Here is a 24061-nt window from a genome sequence, read left to right as displayed (position 1 = left end):
ATAATATTTCTAATAATTAAGCATAACAGCAAAACAAGACAGCTTGTTCTTTTGCATAAAATGTACAAGCATTTTCAAAACCTAAAATTACACTTAAATTTTAATATTAAACTTCTCTCCTATAATGCATCAAACCAAGTGAACATAAACTACTTATCTTATATAAACATGTTTTGATTATTTGACTTTTAAAGTACTTGTGATTACTAGATCAATTTATTGTTGTTAACAAAATCATTTCCTTCTACTTTTGAGTAGGATGTAACCATTATACACTAATGTATATTTATAATTTTATCATGCCAACCAGGATTTATATGTCAACATTATAAGTACTCTGCTATTGTTCATGACATTTGAATCACTATGTTAAAACTAAAGTAGATCCAAAAATAATACTGCATATAATAATTACTTCATTAAATTACCTTAAATAAATGACCTTAAACACAATTGTTAATTGTGCAAATGTTCAGTAAATATTAATTAAATACACAAATGATAAACTGCAAAACCTAATTAAACATAGTTTGGACAAAGTCTTTAATTAAACTATTGATGATTTTATGGGCTAGGCTTTTTTTGCAAGGCTTTTTCTACAAGTAAAATCAATGATTAGTGCAAAGAGGTCCATTTACATGTAGGGATATTTGTAAGCACGAGTTATTTACTACATGGATGGTAAATTACATTATTTCATATATCGGATAGCCAGACATAAATAGATTACTCTGTGTTAATAAAATCTGATTAATATGCAGGAAACATGCCATACACTGTAACTATAAAATATCAATCACATACCTGTTTCTATTGTTACCACCTATTTATAATATTCAAATAATAATATACTGAATGTAATTTGGGCTATGTTGAGAACTGGGCCATGGGTATTTTCTATTGTCCTATTGTAAAACATTCAAAAATAAATGGGAAGTAATATAAATCACAAAGTATTTGACATATAAAATTCAAGTGCTTATCACTTATTTATGGTGAATTTGGTATCCTTTCAATAATAAACATAGAATGAGAATGCCAGAGGTATGCTTTTCATGCAATTGGCAAAAGTTTTTAGAACAAATAATGAAATCTTCAGCGATGCAAAAAAGGTACAAACATACTAGCCTGTACAATCCCAGTATATGTATTACATAACACTACTTTCATTATACACATGATTTTATGTCTAAATTATGTTGTCTAGGTAACAAATTCAGCAATAGTAACTCAACTAGTAATATAAGGATCGCTAGCTGCATGGTTTTAAACCCTGTCAGGGGCAAGTCATTGTTTCCTTCAGTAAGAAACTTTACACACATTGCTCAGTACTGGTTGGTTCCATGAATGGAGCCAAGAGTGTGTCTGTAAGTTTATAGCTTCCTACACAAACTAAAATAAAATCTGTATAAACTAAATTCAGCAGTAATTTCTAATTGATTCATACTACAGCACATACAGAATTTCACTTTCAGTTTACAAAATGATACATATCTATCATACACAAAAACCACAAAATGATTATTTTTCATATTTATTCATCAAATTTATTATTTTATATAAATAGCAATTTGAGTAACAATACATACATATGCATGATTTATCCTATAACAAAGTGGCAATTAATACATCATTTACAAAGCATGCAAAGTAACATAAAAATAAAGTATATTTGACACATAATAGCAACGTTATCAATATCAGGAAGAACAAAATACAGGTTCTAAATGAAAGCTCATGTTCTTCTCATTGTTTCTTTGTAAAATAGAGCAATCTATAGCTATGTTTACATTTTGGCCTTTTTCAATGTAAGATTATCTTACTGTGAAATGCTCATTTGAAAACTCAGAAAAAAAATATTGTGGTTTTCTTGAGTTATTAAACAGTCTTTTTATTTAAAAACAAACCCATCTATTCCCTTGCTACTTGCATTCTGGCATTTACCAAAATGATAACTTTATTTAAAAGCTTCTTAAATGACCTTAATACAAGGAACAGTCTTGCTAAATTCAAGACATCTGCTCATTCCATTTTTTGTTGTTGTTTTTTTTCCATACAAACATCAAGGTCTATAAGTCTTTATTAATCCCTCTCTCCATAAATATCAATGCAATTGAGATTGGTATTTGCAATATAGCAGTGATTAATTAAATTACAACAAAAGTTATTATAATTGATGTCAGAAGTATTTTTCTGACAACTTCAGACTAAAATTTCATTTATCTGACATTTCAAAAATCATTTTATCTTTTACTGTGTTGAATCTTCAAGCCAAAAAAACACCATATAATAAGTACTACTACTCATCTAAGACTATAACACACATTTAAAAAAAAAAAAATATTCCCCCTAATATGATGCATTTGCTTACCAGACCAGACAAACCCCATATTTCAGACACATAATGTAATGCCTTATATTGACTAGCTACATTTTCTCGTGCATCGTCAACATTGAGGTTGTTAACACATTACCAGTCACAGTTTTGGTTGGATCATAATCAAACTTTGTGAGAATGTTTGATGAGAAAATATTCATTCATGCATTACAGGCAATGAAATTTCGATGAATTGATAATTTCGTAAAAAATATCACATTGTAAAGTCTAATCTATAGAAAATACAGTAGATTTTTTTGTTCAGTTTAACACTTGATTTGTTACATATATTTTTTTTAGATTTACCTAAATACAAGTTCACAAACACTTAATACTCATTTAATAAACAAATAATCACAGACTCAAGTGAAGTAGTATTCTTTTTTCCCCCACACATATATAAATATATATATAAATACAGTGCACAAGGAAAATTCATCACATTTTATCATTTTATATAAATCTATATATGTGTGCAGACAACCTCTGGGATTCCTTTCAACCATCTTTATACTTACATTTTTATGAAAATCTTAAAATGCACTAGTTGAAAAAAAGATTCAAAATTTTCCATCAAACAATTTTGATTTGAAGTCTATCATCATGTTAAAATGTAAATTTGACTAAAAATAACATATTTCAACATAGTCTGTTACACTTGTGTTAAATCAACCAATCAATTTTGAGTAAAAATTGGTCAAAATCTTTATAAACAAAAATAGATTTTTAAAGCTGCACGCCTCCAGATGAGCCAAAATATTTCAAGAAAATGAAAATTGAGAAAAATGTACTAATATTTCAAGAAAAGTAAAAAACAATCAAGATCAATGTTAAAGTTTACATGTTATTTGCGATTTAAGACTGATTTTGCAGTATTTTATTACCATATTTCTACTGCGTTACTAACGCAGTAAGGTTTTTTTTGCACATTTTGACCTCTTTTTGGTTATTTGCATGGATTGTAATGCCAATTGCAATATGTAAATAACTTTATTTGTTCACCTCACAATATTTTACTGTCAAATACATTATCAAAATTTTCATGAAATTTAACATGAATCTGGAGGTGTGCTGCTTTAATCCTTTAAAAGTGTAAGAACTATCCTGCAAACTATATCTACAGGAGTCATTTTATAGTGGATTACTGAGGTCACATGACTTTTACATTGCACTATAATTGTGAAGCACTTATTAGCATTGGAATGTTTACAGCACCATTTCTATCAGGGATCACAAGGCGGAACTTTAGGATCTTTACAGCATCCATAATGTACAATAACACCATTGGGATAACGAGCAAAGAAACTGAAAGAAGAGAAATCAAAACCTTTAGACATTTAAAAACAATACAACAAACAATATTCTACTATTCAAAAAAATGAATCGATGCAACAAATTTGTATTTTTGGAAAACAAAAAAATCATTTTTAAGACATAATTTTTTTTTTGTAAAACTTACTCATTTAAAAATATTTTAACAAGTTTTTGACAAACAGAGTTACTCTACATATATCACAATAAATTTACTTTTCAAATTGTAATAATCTTTTAAGACTTTATCCCCACTGATTTTGTGTTATAGACCTACCTCAGAACAATCCACTAATATTTTTTTTGACATTAAAATACCTGCTGAATATGTATGCTTTGAATTTGGAACACTCCATTCCAAGTTTAAGTGGTTTTAATATCAAAGCACACAAATTCAACTACCAACAGCAAATGCCCTGACTCTTTACTAGTGACAATTCAGTGATATTGAACCTGGTGAGGTTGCACAGATATGCATGGAGGCCCGATTCTATTATGGTTACAAATATCTTACCATAAGCTATGATCTTTTATTATACACAGTTACTACCATGTTTAACTACAGATGTCTCACCTGTTTCCAATACGTTTCCTACAGACCACACACATCTTGAAATCATCTATGACAACCTTTTCTTTCTGATAAAACATCCTCTGTTCATGTACCTGAATTATACATCATTATCCATTACTTTACTATATCACCAATTTATGTGTATCAACTTTATAATATCACCAATTCATGTTTATTAACTTTACTATATCACCAATTCATATGTATCAACTTTATTATATCACCAATTCATGTTAATTAACTTTACTATATCACCATATCATGTTAATTATTTCATTAAACTTTAGCCTGTAGTCAACAACTGAGTATATATATATAAAACAAGACCAAGATCAGTCATCACAGCCATGCTATCTTATCATTGTCAGTACTTATTTTCATATTTTGAAATTTTCTTTAATCACGATTCATGGTTTTTGTCCAGATTGAAGATGGAAAAGTCTATTTAAGATATTTAGTGTGGTACAGGATGAATATCAAAATGATGATGTTTCATGTTTGTTACAAGATTAATCCTGATCAAACTTAACTTGTAAAGTGGACTTGTCTTGCTTTGAATGTAGAAATTTTCATTGTTAAAAGTGGGGGATTATAGTATGAAAATGCTTAGATTAGGTAGAAAGCAGGAAAGTTAAGCCAGGCTGTTTAAATGTGCAGACTGGCCAATGCAACAGACTGGCATAAACCTAGGCAAGCCACATTGGCATTTCATTATTATAACAAGAATTTGAAGTTTTATATCACAATGGTGTAATTGTTTTCAATAACCACTCAAACATTTAACAAAGCTATGTCAATAATTTTATTTTAAGCAAAACTTCTTGCATATCCAAATACTCCTCTCTCCATTTTTCCACTCAAATATACCTACAAATTTACAGAGACATCTTCATATGAATCTTAATGGCTGATGTTGAGAAAAAAAAATGTGATTCAAAGAATAGCAAAAATTAAACATTACAGTCCAATGAATTAAGGATAATTTTACATAAGGTAAACCATCAAAGAAATTCATCCCCTACTTACATGTAGTGTCTCCGAGAACAACATGTTTCTTAATACCCTGTTTTGATGTTTTGTAGATGCTTTAAGTTCTAAAACATTCTCCATAAATGCCAGTATGTCCTGAATCTTTGTGTCAGGGGGAAGTAACTCTAATGCCTGAAACAAATTAAAATTCCATATCTGTAAGCTACTAGTATAGCTGGTCAAAGCACCAACAAATAACTATTTGACCAAACTAAGATCACTAACAATTACAATTATAACATTTTATCCTGCTGTCTATATTATCAGCTGGATAAATTTATCAATCTCCAGTCATGTTAGCCTATGATGACGTCACATGGTTAGACACTGTTTTAGCAGAGGAAAAATAACAATGAAACTATTTAAATAATCTTAAAACATGATTAAAATGTGGACAAAGCACGATAAATCAAATACGTGGTTGTTGTAGTGAAAGCTCACAAAGATACATTTTCTTGCTCACCGGATAAACCTTCTCCATTCCAACATCAACCACGTAATCTCTATATTTTTTTTCAAACAGAAAATGAAATGTTCTTAATATAAATCCACTAATTAAGTAACTATGGCACTGATGTAAAATCTTCCTCTATGATGAAACAAACAGTGACTTTAAAGACTCACTCTAGTTGTATCTAAACATCCTGCATGTTGTTCCATAATCTTTAAGGCAGCTGGAAGGTTAGGCTCTGGTTTTATACCATCTTTAAATGCTGTCAAACCTAGTGATGAGGGCTCAGGTGGTTGTAAATATACTTTCAGTAAATAATAATATACCTGAAATACATATTATGTAAATTTAACCAAATACACACAGTATATTTGAATGATGAACTTGCAATGTTTTGAATTTGTCTATTGTTTATTGAAAATATTTATATTATCCTAAAAGCTTGGTCTGGTCAGACTGAACAGATGTGAAAGCTGCCCTTGCTCTATATTAAGGCCTACTATCATAACCAGAAGCACTAAAAGATTCCAACCTAATGCTTTAGTTTGGTTGTGAAAGAAATTTAGGCTAAATCAAATACGCTTAAGTCTGCCTTAATGATTTAAGAAGTTCTGTTTTCAAGTTTCGACTTTAATAGATCTTCACCAACAATGAAAATCAACAACATATAAAAATGGCCTTACTTCTGTTCAGGCAGAAACACCAATGTGATATTTAGTGTACCTTCTTATAAAATAGTCTTGAAATCCATATGAAACCACTAATTAGACAATCTCATTAAAATTAGATCATTGTTTTCGCCCTGTTACTCTTCGGCTACCTGGCAAAAGGTAGTGGAGCGACAGTTAGGATATGATTTTAATGAGATTGCTAATTAGAGGAAATTTTATTTTGAATTTTCAATTCATACAAAAAAAATTGATTTTATTACTTCAATTTGGTAAGTTTGCAAGATAATCTACTTCATACATTATATAAAACTTACATCACTATCTCCAGGGGAATGCTTGTTGTAGTACTTCCTACAATATCTGAAAATGTGGAAAAATTACATTAAAAGAGAAATTTAATTTGTAATTTTAATGTTCAGCACTGGAAAAACACTTCCTTGAAATGTTTTCATTCATCTTAAAATATGATTGTCAATGCAAGGTTTTTTTATTGTATTTATATCAAAAAGATCAAATACATTTATTACGTTTGTTTGAGTATTGCGTCAGTCTCCCACAGTTTAAGTCATAAGGTCATTTGGCACTTCATTACTGACATATTTAAATACATTATAACCCCACTAATGAGACAGCCTGTGGTTCTCGAGAAAATTGGTCTTAATAGTGGGATGGTCTTAATTTTGGATTGTCTCAAAAAGTTATATTGGTGTCAATGTCAATCTTTTGGTGCATTATGTAAACACAAAGTTATTTTTTTATGAATTCTGAATTAAAATGTCATAAGATTCGGAGCATTCAGACACAAATTCATAATTACTTTAATGATAAGCTAAACTTTTTTTTATTCTAAATAACTACACGAAAATTGACTTTTGAATATGAAAGTGATAACTTTGGTGATACGATTTATTAAAAAAGTTTAATACTGGAATGATAATGAAATATCATCAGTCATCAGTTAAGCATTTAAAAACCTGTTCCCAAGGTATTCAATAATTATTGTGAGTAAGCAGAATTTACAATAATTGAGAAAAACAAACTTTTAAATTTAAGTTCAATCATTAAATATTGTTAATAATCAACAAAGATGTTAGTGAAATCAATTTTCTTGTTACCAATAATCCTTTGTTGCCTATCAATAAAAAAAATGCCATTACATAGATACTCTGATGAATTTCAAACCTATCAATTAGCGGCAACCATAAACCCTTCTTGATGTAGTAAAACTATGGGTCAATAATTAGAACAAAACTCCTAACAACAGTAAAAAATCAATTAGTGTTGACATGCATGATTTTACAACTATCCAGGTATGGTCTGAATAGCGGGGTCGAAACATATGCAAATTTTTAATTGCTCGGGAGAAAGTGGTCATTTTACAGAATTGCGAGGTGGTCTTAATGTCAGATTGAAAGACCATTGAAATAAAAAGAAAAGAATTCTTTGAAAAATTGGTAGTAACTGTTGTAAGGTCGACCTCTAATGTATGCTTCCTGTAATAATTTCAAAAACAAATTTGAACCTATTTTAAACCACAAGCAAATGTTGACTAAGTAGCTTCTAATAAAATTCATACTCAAAGTGACAAAAAGGGGCACTTGTTAGTTAAAGAATGAAACAACAAAATACAACTAATAAATTATATCAATGTAAACTATCACTTACTCCTCTGCTAATTTGGCATCTTTCAGTATTATCACATACAACCCTAATGCCACCTCATGTCTTCCCAGTCGACCTAACAATATTGCACGCTCCTCAAAAAATTCTACAATTAAATAATGTTACACATTTTATTTCTGAATGTATACAAATTTAAACAACCTAACAAACACTGTTACGAAATATCACTAACGGATGAAGTCAGAGTTGTTTTTCTGTTTTTGTTTTTTTTTATCTTGGTTGGTCTTATGTCACAATGAAACTGTGAAAGTCATATGGTGACTTTCCTGCTGTACTGGTGGAGGAAGTCCAAGACCGCCTTTTAATTAAGTGTCAAAAGACCTCAGGTGCCCCTCTGTGCATTATTTTGGAATCAAGAAAGCTTAAGGAGAAAATTCAGTAGAACCACCAGATTTTGATAGGCTAGCTGAATAGCTTCCGCACAAACTAAAATGTAATGTCTCTAGTAGGATTCAAACCTACAGGCATGATTAAGAAAAGTGTTAACAATTCAGTCTATAAGGCCCTTCTGCTGTTTCTATATTGTTTGAGTTAAAATAAATCCAAGAAAATGATTTTATCGGTTCCAAAATCACATCAACTCAAGTAAATGACATGGTAAATGGTACATAGTTTTCACATCAGCATGAGATAAATGATAGTTATTATACCAGAAAGCAAAGTGACCACACTGTCAGTCTACAACTTGAGTACATGTATAATACTCTAGCAATAAAGAAAATTTCAACATTTAAAAGTCACATTTTTGCAAAAAACTTATGACATAAATCATACCATTTAAAGGAAATCTAGGTAACAATTCCTCTGGTTTGTAATATGTAGACATATGTAGAAAATCTATAAGTTTTTTTCTATATTCCCCTAGTTCAGCTGGCTCTGTACCTGCTTTCTTCACTGGCATGTGCCCTGTAATAGTCAATATTAATAATATAATATTTGATGTGTTAGGTATTGTACATGTTTTTAAACAGTATTGTTTTTGTTCTTTTGTTTTTCTGTTTGGTTTTACATCGCACCCACACAGTATCTGTGTTATGGTAACTTTCCAGGTCAGGTGCCCTTCCTTGCATTGTTTTAGGCATAAAAGGGCACCTGACTAGAACTACAGACGTTCCGTAACCTAGCTCCCTAACATGAGAGAATCCAAAGTCTCTGCCAGGATTCTAACCCAAAGCGGTGAGGGACAAGTGGTTACAAGTGGTTTAACAGTAATAAGTTGTAATTTCTAGACTAAATGTAGAGGAGATAAATAGTGATTATTGCACACAACTTACCAGTTATTTTAATCATCTATTAACAATCTAAATTGGAAAGAAATTTCGTTAAAGCTTATACATGTACTAAAAGATTCTCAATTGTCAAAAGTTAAACCTAAGTTTTTCTACATTTTTTCAATTTGTAGTTTAATTAACAATAAGTCATTAAAATAAGTTATTTATCTATTTAGATAAAAATGTAATTGTAGAGAGATAGGAAGCAGTCATGTTGACCATTTGCAGGTAGTATAAAATAAATACAAACCTTCAGGCAGTGACTGTATGTATTCCCTCATAAGGAACTGTACTTTCTCCCTGAGAAGTTGAGCAAATCTACTGTGTATTTCCTCCGATGTGTCCTTCCAGTCATATATCACATGTTCCTGTGACATGATAAAATCTAACATATATCACATGTTCCTGTGACATGATAAAATCTAACATATATTACATGTTCCTGTGACAGGATAAAATGTAACAAATACAACAGGTCCCTGTGCCATGATAAAATCTAACATGTATCACATGTTCCTGTGACATGATAAAATCTAACATATATAAGACATGTTCCTGTGACATGATAAAAGCTAACATATATCACATGTTCCAGTGACATGATTAAATCTGATATATCTCACATGTCCCTGTGACATGATAAAATCTAACATATGCACATGTCCCTGTGACATGATAAAATATAACATGTATCACATGTTCCTGTGACATGATAAAAATCTAATATATATCAAATGTTCCTGTGACATGATAAAATCAAACATATATCACATGTTCCTGTGACATGATAAAATCAAACATATATTTCATGTTCCTGTGACATGATAAAATCTTACATATATCACATGTTCCTGTGACATGATAAAATCTAACATATAGCATATGTTTCTGTGACATGATAAAATCTAACATGAATGACATGTTCCTGTGACATGATAAAAGCTAACATACATCACATGTTCCTGTGACATGATAAAATCTGATATATCTCAAATGTTCCTGTGACATGATAAAATCTAATATATATCACATGGTCCTGTGACATGATAAAATCTAACATATAACATGTGTTCCTGTGACATGATAAAATCTAACATTTATGACATGTTCCTGTGACATAATTAAATCTAACACATAACATATGTTCCTGTGACATTATAAAATCTAACATTAACCCTTTAACACATATGTACGCGAAACAACGCAATTTCGACCCCCCCCCCCTTTCAGGCCTCAAATAGTGAAAAAATGTCCTATTTTGGCCCCAAACACATGTTTTCGTCCGAAAAATGTTGCTAAAAAAAGTGAGCACTTTTTCGGCGCTGCCCCCCATCCAAGAAAATTTTGGACTTGTGAGAGGCTAAAAATGACCCCAGGTTGATCCTTAGGTAACGTGTAACCAATGCTGAAAAGCCTTTGACTCTATCTCAATCCCTTGAGAAGTTGCAGCACTTTGAAATAAATTTTGATGGAAAAAATCAAGGCAAAATAGTGATTTTTGGCAATTTTGAGATGTTCCCTCTTTGCCATGGTAACAGGAAATTTAAGACTGAGCATGTCGTTACAAAGGCAATGGTCCAGTCAACAGTTGTGCCAAGTTTGATTAGTATTGAAGCATTTTTCATAGTTTCATAGCAGTTTGAACTTGTAACAGGAGGCTTTTCAATGAAAACGGCCATTTTTCACAATATGCTCATGAGGGAAAGGGTTAATGACATGTTACTGTAACATGATCAAATCTTACAAAATCACATGTTCATATGACATGATTGCATGTTTTTAGGCCACTATATACATCTATTAATATACACTCAAAGTATAAACATGTTTCACCATGATTATGGATTGGTTTATTGCTCTTTTATTATTATGAAAATCAGTTGGAAACATGGTTTAAAAGAACTTCAAAGCTATTTAAAGAGGACAGAAGTAATACCTTACCAAATATTTTATGGCCAAGTCTTTATTTCCCTTATTAAGATTTTCTAGATAATCCAATACTTTCCGCCTTGGTAGACTTTCAACTTCTGGCAGATCTTCTGTGAAAATCTGTAATAATATAACCATTTCATTTACCTTAACAAATATTGCAAAACTTAAGTACTGAAAAAAATAAAACAGTTTATTTGCAATTAGGAAAATTTCAATGTATTAATAAGATGGCTGTTTACTTGACAAATTTGTCTCTGAAATAAAAATTGAAAAATATTTTCTGTTATATTATTGAAATTAACCAAAAACCTCCTGAAACCAGATGAGATTAGCATTTGCCACCAGTATAGACCCAGACCAATCTGTACATCACTGCAGTCTGACCAAGCCCTATATTTAATTGTAGCTCATTTTTTAAATTTTGATACTGAAATCTCTTTAACTTCAAATGGACTCTTTCAAATTTACTGCAGGGCAAAGTCATTATACAAATTCAGCAGATTAAGAGTACAGTGCAAAACACAGGGACATTTATTTACTAATCACAACTCTTCAAAATTGGCTTTTGCAAAAATTTAAACTAAACTATACTACTTTCATACATAAAAACAACTTTTTCAAGATCTTTTTTTGGATTTACCTTTAGTCCATCTTCAGGATATTCTTTTATTACCCAATCAGCATATTCAAATATGAGATTTATATGATCTGGCCCTGAAAACAAAAATCTGGACCTTGAGCAACAAAACATATCTTGACACAGAACAGTCATGATGTTAACATTGTTCCATATAACATCCCTCCAAACACTTCTGTGGAGTTTATGCTGTTTATGCTGACAAGGAGCTGTTATGTTCAATCATACTGAATAATAAAATCTGTTCTGTTCTGCTGTAGGAATTTCACTGGTCATCTATATGAATCTAGTTATTAAGTGGTATTAGAGACCAACATTGTCAATCTAATTGATCTTCTAGACAAATGTAGACATAAAGAGAAAGCTGTTATACACTCATAAACTAATTTACCCAGAGATTTGTGTGTAATGGTCTTCAAATTGTTCATTGTTAATTCAAGGGATTTTAGTGACAAGCAGCTTAACAGCCCATCTTTCCATCTAGATCTTAAAGATACCCCATTGTCAATTTACAAGTTACACAAGAGCACCGCATGTGGTGTTAAGACTTGTCTGTTAAAATTTCTAAGTTAAAAAGGGCCAAAAATATTGCTTTCAGGTGAAACAACTGCACCTGTCATGATAAGCAAGTTTTCCGAGTTTCATATGATAACTATTTAAATGTTTGAATAATGGGCTACAGTAATGTTTTTGCACAACGACAACCTCAACTACAGCAATGCCACAGCTATCATAATAGCTCGACTTTGTCTTCGAAAGAGACAAGCTAAAAAGACAAATGCAGTTTTTGAAGTGTCTCCTTAATATGCAAGATCATCTTTAGAGTCACTACCTATTTCTTAATATGACACCATTACTGGTTAGTTTAAGGAGGCAAACAATCTACAAACTTACTTCGTAAATGAGTTTAAATAAATAATGTTTCAAGTTGAAATATTTACTTAAATACTGGCATATTTTGTTATACATACACTAATAGAATACATACCTAAATGTTGTAAATATTGCACAGTCCTATCACAGCCTTGAAGAAGAGATTTTGGTCGCGCTGCTTGTTTCATTAGCAAATTTAATGCTGAAAATACATTAATTCATGATTGATTTGTCATTTATTCATGATTGATGTGTCATTTATTCATGACTGATGTGTCATAAAGCATAAAGTATCATGTTAAGCTTTAATTCAATCTTACAGAACATCATGGCAATATTAAAACACTGATTATCAGTTATACAATCCTTAACAGAAATCTATATGAACAGGTATTTCAATTAACAGGTTGAACAGCATATATCGGATAAATATGATCAAATTAACACAGCCTACCTAACAACTTGAGATAGTTACATATTCTTACTATACATCTACAACTTATGTCGATAAATGCCAAGTTCATTGACTGTCATTCAAGCATCCAAGACCCTTAGCTCAATTAATTCATGTCCTGCTCCTGACATTCAAGTAAGCTACCAAATTAGTTAACAAAATGTTAGAAATAACAGAATATACACACCATGTGTTCAAATCCTTGCTTTATAGTTCAGGCACAAATAGTCTTGGCTGGACTTTAAGATTTTTTAAATGAACAATAATGCGTTCATTAAATAACAAAGCAAAAACATTTGAGCTGCGTCATGACAAAACCAACATAATGGGTTTGCGACCAGCATGGATCCAGACCAGCCTGCGCATCCGCGCAGTCTGATCAGGATCCATGCTGTTCGCTATCAGTTTGTCTACTTGTAAAAGAGTTGGTAAGCGAACAGCATGGATCCTGACCAGACTGCGCAGATGCGTAGGCTGGTCTGGATCCATGCTGGTCGCAAACCCATTATGTTGGTTTTGTCGTGACGCGGCTTATCTCCCCTATACTGACCTTTCTCATGTAATCCTTTCTGTTCATAGAGTATTATAAGTTCACTAAATTTTTCCTTCTTCTTGAGAGATCTCTCTGCCTCTTCTATATGAACCTTGTTATCCTTCAGTCTTAACAATGACGCTACCAGGGCATCATTTGTCTGATTAAAATAAATAAGAAGTCCTTATATATTGATACAATACTTTTATCTAACTAATTTTTCAATGACATATTGAAAAACAGCAGTGAAATATAAGTTGTATCACTTGCTTTAAAATTGAGTGAGATACAGAATCTTGATTCCCTTCTTATACATTGACGGATACATAGAGGAATGCAAAACATATTTCATTATGTCACAGATAATGATGTCAAATGACAGCCATTTCTCTTACCTTTTGTCCTCATGAACATATTTAGGAATTTTCACTTTTTGTGAAATACATTCTTTATTAACTAAAAATTAACAAATTTTCTTGATTAACAATATACATAATCATAAGTCATTCAATATGCTGATTAGAGGAACTCCACTGAGGTCAAAAAGCCTAAAAATACAAAATATGAAATCCTTACATACTTTAATAAAAAAAAAAACTAGAAAGAAAAATAAAGAAATTTATTCAGAATTAAATTTAATATAATTATCAATTTAATTGTGTGATTCTTGGCCCGAATTGAGTGAAAAGCCTTGCAACTACGTCATTTTGCACAACAAAACTGATCATTCTGGTAAAACAAGGAGAGTGCACAATTTGCAAATTTTGTGCTCCTACATCAAATGGTACACAATCTCAAAAAAAAAAAATCCAGTCCTGTCATGTCGAAAAACCTCAGTAGAGTCCCTTTAAACTGACAGAAACTGCTGAACTGTTGATAAAATTGTTTGAATTAAAACATCATCAAAACAATTACAAGGAAAAAACAGAGAAATGTTCAGGGATGTTTACCTGTAGATAACATTTAAGAAGTGTTGTATCAATGATCTGGGTGAGTTGTTCCTTCGAGGTTACCATGGTGTTACCTTCCTTGATGGCAGTTGGTGATACTGTTGATACTTTGTTTAATATTCGCTTTTTCTGAAATATAACACCACAATCATGAATCCATTTAGTAATATCTCTATCAATAATTATGTTCAATTAAACCAAACAACAAAAATAAAACTCTGTATCTATAGTACAGTTGCATGTCAATCACTCTTTGTATATGTATTGACTTTTCAAAATAAAATTAGTGATTCAAAGCAGGCTTTACTATGATATAACAACCAAGTCAATACTGCTTTAGTAAGATTAATATGTGTCAAAATTCAATTAGTCACTTTCCTCAATGTGTTGAAGTAAAAAGAAAATCAGTAATATAAGGATCTTACACCGGCTGCCAGGTACAGAATATCTAGCTTGAGGGTAACTGTTTACCGCAGTAACAAGGCTCTGTTGAGTTTCCGCTATACAGTTACCCGAAAGCTAGATATTTTCACCTGTTATGACACCGGGGTGTAAGACAGGATTTTCTAGCACCGGTGTAAAAAGTAGAAAATCCTGTCTGATATACACTAATATCTTCATGGTAGACAGCATACAAAGTGTACTAACATCATTCAGATAGTCAGTTAATGCTAGCAATCCTTTCTCTAGATCACTTCCTTCTAGAACAGGTAATGGTTCAGGGTATTCTAATTTCTTCTTAAACTCTGCCGGCAGTAAGTTAGGATACAACCCTATCACATGAGATGGATCTGTAAACACAACATATTCATTAGGTATTCAATGTTATAACACTCATAGCCATATCATATCAAACATATAAAGGACAAGTACATGGTTAAGTATTTTGTAAAGTTATTGCTTGCAATTAATCATTTTTTGTACAAGCGAACATAAATATCAAAATTGGTCTGTCAGAAATAATTCATTAACAATTTATTAGTTTGAAATTTATAGTAAATGAAAAGATTTGTATACAAATCAATTAACATTAAAAGAAAACATAACAATTAATTAAAGTTTAAGGAATTTTCTATATTTCAAATATACTAATGGCAGCTTCATTTCTAATGTGTTATTTCAATCATTATACCAACAGTTGAAATAGAAACTATGAGAGTAGTTTATAGAATAAAATAAGTGCCATAGAAATGCAAACAGGAAATAATTACCAGTGTCCAAGTTAACAAATAGTTTCATAGATTCTTCAAATTTAAGTTTACAGAACAGGTTGACAGCATACAGTGTTTGTATTTGGTTAATTCTGTGCTGCTTTTCCATCTCGGGTTCTTCAGTCATTTTCTATAAATAACAAAAATACAAAATACAACAGTCAGTTAATAACCAAAATACAACAATTTGTAAATACTCTTTAATAATTTCCGATGACTGATTTCTATAATAATTAAACTGACTTTTTTCTTTGCCTATGTACTAAACTTAAAATGATTCAACGCTTATATAGCCCTAACTATATGATTTACAAATTAAACAACATACACTTGAATAAGTGATTGTAATGGACCAGAATTTTATTTTAAACTACTAAATCATTGAATACATACTGCCAATTGCAAAGCTAACTCAAACTCCTTATTCTGTATGAGCTGTCGGATTTGATTGGCTGTTGGTACTGCTGTCAGTCTCCAGACATGGTTACTAGAGGCAATATAGATTTGTCCGCTACCCTGACATATAAACCTTGCATTCTTTAACTCTATAGACTGTATCATAAGATGGGGATCTATTGTACGCACTTCTAAACATTTTGGTAAAACTGAGATTAGATATGGAGCTTCATGAACTGAAATAGAGCAAAATTTGTGAAAAATAAATTTTAACATATGTCAGGTTAAATTTGATGTTTCAACTGCTAAACAAAATTGCAAAAATTACTATTTTAAACATAATCATATTTATGTATATTGTTACATGGGACATCAATTACCTTTAACATAATACTTATAAAACCTTTGACTGATTTTAAGAAACATTGAATTTTATTACATTACATCCAAAATTATCATGCATATCTGTATTAAGAATTAACAATAGTAATATAAAATGCATATTTTTATGCCCCCCTTCGAAGAAGAGGGGGTATATTGTTTTGCTAATGTCGGTCTGTCTGTCTGTCGGTCTGTCCGTCGGTCTGTCGGTCTGTCCATCGGTAGACCACATGGTTTCCGCTGATTATCTTGAAAAGTATTTATCACAAAGTCTTCATATTTTACATAGTGATTGGTCATAACTAGTAGATGACCCCTATTGATTTTGGGGTCACTAGGTCAAAGGTCAAGGTCACAGGGACCTTAAATGTCATAATGGTTTCCGCTGATTATCTTAAAAAGTATGTATCACAAAGTCTTCATATTTCACACAGTGATTGGTCATCACTAGTAGATGACCCCTATTGATTTTGGGGTCACTAGGTCAAAGGTCAAGGTCACAGGGACCTTAAATGTCAAAATGGTTTCCGCTGATTATCTTAAAAAGTATGTATCACAAAGTCTTCATATTTCACACAGTGATTGGTCATCACTAGTAGATGACCCCTATTGATTTTGGGGTCACTAGGTCAAAGGTCAAGGTCACAGGGACCTTAAATGTCAAAATGGTTTCCGCTGATTATCTTGAAAAGTATGTATCACAAAAGTCTTCATATTTCACACAGTGATTGGTCATAACTAGTAGATGACCCCTATTGATTTTGGGGTCACTAGGTCAAAGGTCAAGGTCACAGGGGCTTTAAATGTCAAAATGGTTTCCGCTGATTATCTTGAAAAGTATTCATCACAAAGTCTTCATATTTCACATAGTGATTAGTCATAACTAGTAGATGACCCCTATTGATTTTGGGGTCACTAGGTCAAAGGTCAAGGTCACAGGGGCTTTAAATGTCAAAATGGTTTCCACTGATTATCTTGACAAGTATTCATCACAAAGTCTTCATATTTCACCTCGTTATTGGTCATAAGAATTAGATGACCTCTATTGATTTAGGGGTCATTAGGTCAAAGGTCAATGTCACATGGGCCTTAAATGTCAAAATGGTTTCCGTTGATTTTTCCATAATTGAACACTTCCATGTACCCATTTTTGGCAAGTTTCTTTAATAAAATTACCAATTATGTGAGTCAATGGCTAGAAAGGGGGGTATATGTGTCGTTCGACATTCTTGTTTTTTCTTATTTTCATAATAAATTGATAAATTCTGTTTATATGTAATACCAGAGGCTACAGGAATATCTGTCCACCTGACAGGATGTTTCTTAAATGGCTGACCCTCTTTGTCTATAAATATTGACATATCATCGCGGCTAACTATAAACCCGGAATCCTTCAAATATGTTATCACTGGCTCTGTCTGCTTACTTCCCAGGGGAAACAACTCCTTCGACTCTCCATTCTGAATCTGTTCAGAGAAATATTCAGTAAGATAATATTTTTTATAATACAGGACAAAACAATTACTACAGAAGGAAATCATTTACAAATATAGCAAGAGCTAAAAAAAAAATGATTTTAAAATATAATAACTTACTGACTAAACAAGAGCAGATTCATATTTTATCCTTAACATTTTCCAATATCAACTGTTGGTGAATCACTATTATAAAAGTCAATTTTTTTAAACATATAGTTAATTCAGCTCAACTTGAGAATGAAAATATAAGCATAATGTCACTTTAAATGGTTCAAAACTTAGAGAGCAAAAAAAATAATCGCAAAAGCAGATTGACAGATGGACAACCAGGAGCATAAATGTAATGCAACCCTTGAGGCATGTATAAAGCACACATACTTTGACAATGAAGTAATCCCTTTTAAAGCCCACACAGAGTCTGTCTTTAAACCAAACCATAGCTCTAGGAATGTCATACATGTTCATATCACCCTGAAAATATTACAGTATTGTTATGTTATAAACATCAAAATATATCAGTCACAAAGTGTTTAGCTTACATTTCATCTGTATCTATTATAAAACCTGTATATTTATTGAATCAATAAGGAACAGAGTATTATTTGGGAAGAGTGGGGGAGGGATCACACAGACACAGTATAGGTCATACACTGACGTTCCAGCTTTACTGGTGGAGGAAGACCTCAGGTGCCCGTCTATGCATTATTTCAGACTAAAATGGACAACCGTGTAGAACCACCGACATTCCGTAAGCTAGCTTGATAGCTTCCTCATATGAAAGATTCCGAAGTCCCTGTCAGGATTCGAACCCACAGTGGTGAAGGGCAAGTGATTTGAAGTCAACAAGCTTAACCAATTGGCCACCAACACCCATTTTTTTCTTTGTTTTAAAAAGCTCAAGTCATAAATACCTTATTGTCACAAGTTGATATTTATGGATATTTTTTAACAATTTTTTTTAGAAATATTGTCAATAGCCACTTACTGTTAAATCTATAAACTCTCTGTTTTTCCAGAACATAATTTGTAGTTTCCGTCTTGTTGCTACACATATTTGTAATGTTGATTGTTTCTCGCCAGTCTGTGATACAAGGGTCTGCAATAACATGTCAATCAGTTGTTATTTAGCAATAAACAATGCTAAAGTATTTTGTCAGTAAGTATAAATCAATAAATATATTCAAAATAAAAAAAATCTCCATTTTATTAGTATTCTTAAATGTTGAAGAAATGACATGAAAGAAAAAACATTTTTTTCAGCTTTACAGTTACCTCCCTTTAACCATTCATTATAAATCAACATGAAAAAGAAATTAAATATTAATCATATTTTAAGTCCCCAGCTTTGCAGAAAATAAGGCATATTGTGCTTTTCTACATTAGTTAAAGTCAAATAACATTATAGCTACACTCTCATAAATTATTTGTTTAATCTTGCATATCATAAAACATTTATCTGGTACAGACAATAATGAATTCACTGAATACTGAGAAATGGCCAGCATGTTAAAGTCCTTTAATTTCTTACGAATATCTCATATTGGCACTCATGCTATGCAAACAGTTTTTTTTCTTTATAAGATGGTTATACCTGTTTTTATAATATGATAATTGTGTGCATTTTTATCATAATTTCAGTTTAAGGATGGAAAAAATCATCTTATGATAACTTTGATCACTTTCTTCCATAAGTGTAGGTTACATACATTATGTATACATATGTTCTTCATACATAAAATAAAAATTAGCATGTTTCTTCTACAGTACTTTACTGTAATTCTTGAAAATATCTTGAGCATATGTTCTGTAGCAGCTGAATGCCAATTTGTATCACTACCCACATAGTCATTATAACCATGGTTGATTACATGTTATTTTATGCTACATGTTTATCAAACATGGGTATCTGATGATGTGTTGAAGGATAAAGAAAACTGAAGACTGAGACTTACAGAGACAAAGCAAATTGTTATTACCTCAACATCTGCAGCAAAGAGTGTGGCACCTTTTGTCTTTGTGAGAGTTGTAATCAAGTTGAATGTAGTCAAATCATGTACACTTACAACATTGTCTGAAATACATCTATGTTTATTATATACCTGTATTCATTCTTATAAACTACTTGTATACATCATGTACAAATATCATCATACAGAAAATGAAACCATCAAAACTAGATTCATTAAAGCCAAACAAATCAACAGCAGTTTAACTACTGTACAATTGATATACATGTACAAAAAAGAGCCCCAATTATTTCATATCCATCTGATATCAAAGTACATGTATGTTGTTTTCTTGAGTTTACTAACTAATGCTAATAAACATGATGAAAATGAAATTTTTTGTTTGTCTCTCATTATTTCAGCACTATGCAAATTTTCATTTCCATTTGGAAAGATCACAACCACTTAATACTATAGTATTTATATGAGTAACACTTAAATTTAAATTCCAAGATCTTGTTGTTTAAAAAATGTGCTTCTTTCTTTACCTTACTAAATTAATAATTGTTCTGCGTTATGCCTTGAATAAAATACAACCTATTGATACAGCACACTTTAGGAGACAAAGATTCTAGTTTTTGCTGAGAGAAGTTGCTCTGGTCTAGAGAGGTAAAACTTATTTACAGTGAAGTCTTGTTTTGGAAAGAATTGATACTATCATTGGAATATGGTTATTGCTCTACAGAGGGTAACTTTACAGGTAGAAGATTCACTGTATATTTATATCAATGATACATACCTGAAAGACTTATCAACAAGAACAACTCTGGCACAGCAAACAACTGAAATATAACATGTTTATTTTCATTATTATACTGCACTGTTTTATCAAAATTGTTTTCTTTTTATTTAATATTATGTTCATATACACAGTTTCATCTTTAATATGAGAAACAGTTTTACATCTAATGGTTATTGCTATCTGCATCTCAATTTTGGTGCCAAGCATTACCCAAGACAGAGATAAAGGGGAGCGGTGGGCTAGTGGTTATGGTGCCTGCTCTCAACCCAAAGATCAAGGGCTTCCTCATAATTATGACACCAGTACTGGTAAGTTCCCAGAAGCAGACTTGAACATGATTAATATAAGTTGCAAGAACTTGTTTTGCAATCAATATTTAATATAAATACATGTATCTTTAAACTAAGACAGTGAAACTAGCAGTCCCTTTTAATTCTTAAAGAAGAATAATATCTATTTTTTGTCCTGGATGTCCAGTATTATTAATGAACTTGTTTAAAGCATACAATATAACCAGGCTGCCCCATGTATACAGTGACCATTACACAAGACAAATTAAGAGATCAAATAATGTTTGCATGTTAAATCAACTTATAAAGAATGCATCGGCTAGTTATCAGTACCTGCTGAATTGGTTTCTTAGAAAAGGTTTTGTTTGATCTTTCCAAAGCAACTTCATACTTTGTCTCACCTGTAATATGAAAACCATGCTTAAGTTACAATCAAATGAATGTATGTTAATAGAAGACATGATTATTTAACTATGAATTAATGTGACTTTATTTTACATTTCAAAAATCCAAATATATAGATGTCTTTTATGGCAGATTCCTGTTAATGTATAACATTAAAAGATCTGAAAATGTCAACTGATCACCATATAATTTCTTTTCCCAAAATAAAATACACAAATTTCCTTTTCAAATATATTCAATATAACAGGAAAAATATTCACAATTGATATGGGCATGTTATTACATAATTGTAAGCAAACCTGATACAATACAGATATCATTACAAAAACTGGTCATCTACTTTTTAGGTTCAGATCTTATATTATATTCAATATGAAACTAACTATTTACAATACAACATACTGTACCTGAAACTTTATATTTTTTCACTTTATATTGCAATAAGGGACCATCTTTTGTTCCAACTAACAGTATGTCATCTACAAATACAAAAAATGTTGATTTAATACCGACATTCAAAATAATCTAAATTTACCTTGTTAGAATTACTTGTCTTGTATTTGGTCCATCACAAACCACTGGAGTCACAGTTTGCATATCTTATTCTCCTGTATATGTGGTCTATTGGTTCAGGTTACGGTAAAAGAGACACTTTAATTAGCTAATGGCATGATACAGTCCAACAAATGAGTGGATAATCAACCTTTTGTAATCAGACACCTTCATAATCAATTTTTGAGATATAATATTTTCCCTGAAACTGACACGGCTTAACCAGATAAACAAGACCATTTTCGCATACTACAAGGGACCAATGTTATAATCATTTGTGTGACAGGTGGAGTGAAGGGAATGATGTATAAAAGAAAGTCCCACATGGCAAAATTGCATGCATTTCCTGATGTTCATATTTTATCAAGAGCCCTGTGATGCGCTAAGAATTTAATTGAAAAAGGATTTTTTACATTATTTCCAGATGTGACAGTTAAATTTTCTTATACCCTGATTTATGTGTTAAACTGTTCTGCAACAGTATTTGAACAAAATCTTGAGAGCAATTTTCCACCACTTGTAGTTATGTATACTCTGTTAGTAAATATTGAAATAACCTCAGCGACATTTAAAAATTATGAAACTTTGAACAAAATTCGATTTTGACATTAGAAAAATGTGATGAGTCAGTGACCCTTGATATTCAGTGTCTGCTTGTGCATAACAAGAGTCAGTGACCCTTGATATTCAGTGTCTGACTCTGAGCATAACAATCCCCACCCTAAAAATAAACAAGTGTTATTGCTACAAACCATAACATGCTATTGATTCGATTTTCAGTGGAAAATTTTCCACAATGGAACCAGCCTCAAATGCTTCATGCATACTTCTGACACTCTTTATCAATCAAATACTCATTTTGTTTTCTGTAAAGTTTTGTTGTTTTCGTTTTCACATGATCATCAAAATGTTGTTTCCTTTTGAAGAGTACACTGGCACGGATAAAATCTCGGTAACGGTACGGTAAATCGCACCGTATAAAAACTGTTATGATACCGTGCACCAACCGGAACACCTACGTGAGGGATGTTGCAATTTTTCTGATCCCTCAAAGACCCTGCCCACATGTACAGACTCAGTCAAACCGAGTCTGAAATTTTCATGTTATTTTGTTGTGATTTATACGGTGGCACAAAGGTGACATGTGTGTGTGTTTTTTTTATCTCGTGCGCACGAGATACTATGTCGTGACACGGATTTATATTACAAATGTAAATCCGTGGTCGTGGCCACGAGTTTCTAAGTCGTGGCCACGAGATACTATGCTCACATAGTATCTCGTGGCCACGACTTAGTAACTCGTGGCCACGACATAGTATCTCGTGCGTACGAGATAAATAAAAACACATACATGTCACCTTTGTGCCACTGTAGATTTATGCTTCCGAGGGATCACTCTTCTTACAGATTTTTATACTTCACAACAGCAGGTATCAAGTGCCATGTGGCAGCTGTTAAAAGTTGCCCAGTGCTTAACTTCAGGGTTGTTATATTTTTCTGGTCCTTTCTTGTCCTTCGGGATCATTGATTCCAGCACTTTTAAGTATTGAAAATCGAGTACCGCTCAAGTCAGTGCTGTGGGAAGGGGTTTGTCTGCAATTTTTATGTTATTTAATTGGTTGTGATTCATTAATGCTCTTCTTCAAGATTTTTCTAAAGATATTGTAGAAGAAAGGCGAGTTGTTACGATTGACAGAGCACCGAACCTTTTTTTCCCAACCAATGATACCATTCTAAAAGTAAACCAGCTATAAAATTGTTAAAAAAAAACAATTTAGAATGATGGGTACGGGTGAAAAGGCTTAGAAAAAAATAGATTTAGTTGTTGCATGTCTTGCATATGGTTCGCAATTTT

General features: G+C 31.6%; 1 protein-coding gene across 1 annotated transcript; it reads right to left on the bottom strand.

Moving 5' to 3' along the window:
* Positions 1–1518: 1518 nt before the first annotated feature.
* Positions 1519–23134, bottom strand: LOC132739438 (vam6/Vps39-like protein). The gene is made up of 24 exons (XM_060727158.1): positions 22959–23134; positions 22062–22133; positions 21583–21650; positions 20957–20999; positions 20188–20282; positions 19197–19307; positions 18590–18682; positions 18016–18199; positions 16350–16588; positions 15957–16086; positions 15394–15536; positions 14746–14874; positions 13814–13955; positions 12925–13011; positions 11940–12013; positions 11309–11416; positions 9618–9735; positions 8871–9002; positions 8079–8181; positions 6728–6773; positions 5916–6068; positions 5289–5423; positions 4263–4354; positions 1519–3682 (listed from the first exon to the last, which is right to left on the bottom strand). The coding sequence occupies exons 1-24, from the start codon at positions 23029–23031 to the stop codon at positions 3601–3603; spliced, it is 2652 nt and encodes an 883-aa protein (XP_060583141.1). The 5' UTR covers positions 23032–23134; the 3' UTR covers positions 1519–3600.
* Positions 23135–24061: the final 927 nt, after the last annotated feature.

The sequence above is a fragment of the Ruditapes philippinarum genome, unplaced genomic scaffold (genome assembly GCF_026571515.1).
Source record: "Ruditapes philippinarum isolate M1 unplaced genomic scaffold, ASM2657151v2 ctg1123_1_1_1_1, whole genome shotgun sequence".
In the NCBI taxonomy this organism is placed as follows: Eukaryota; Metazoa; Mollusca; class Bivalvia; order Venerida; family Veneridae; genus Ruditapes; species Ruditapes philippinarum.
This window is presented reverse-complemented; position numbering and strand designations above follow the sequence as displayed.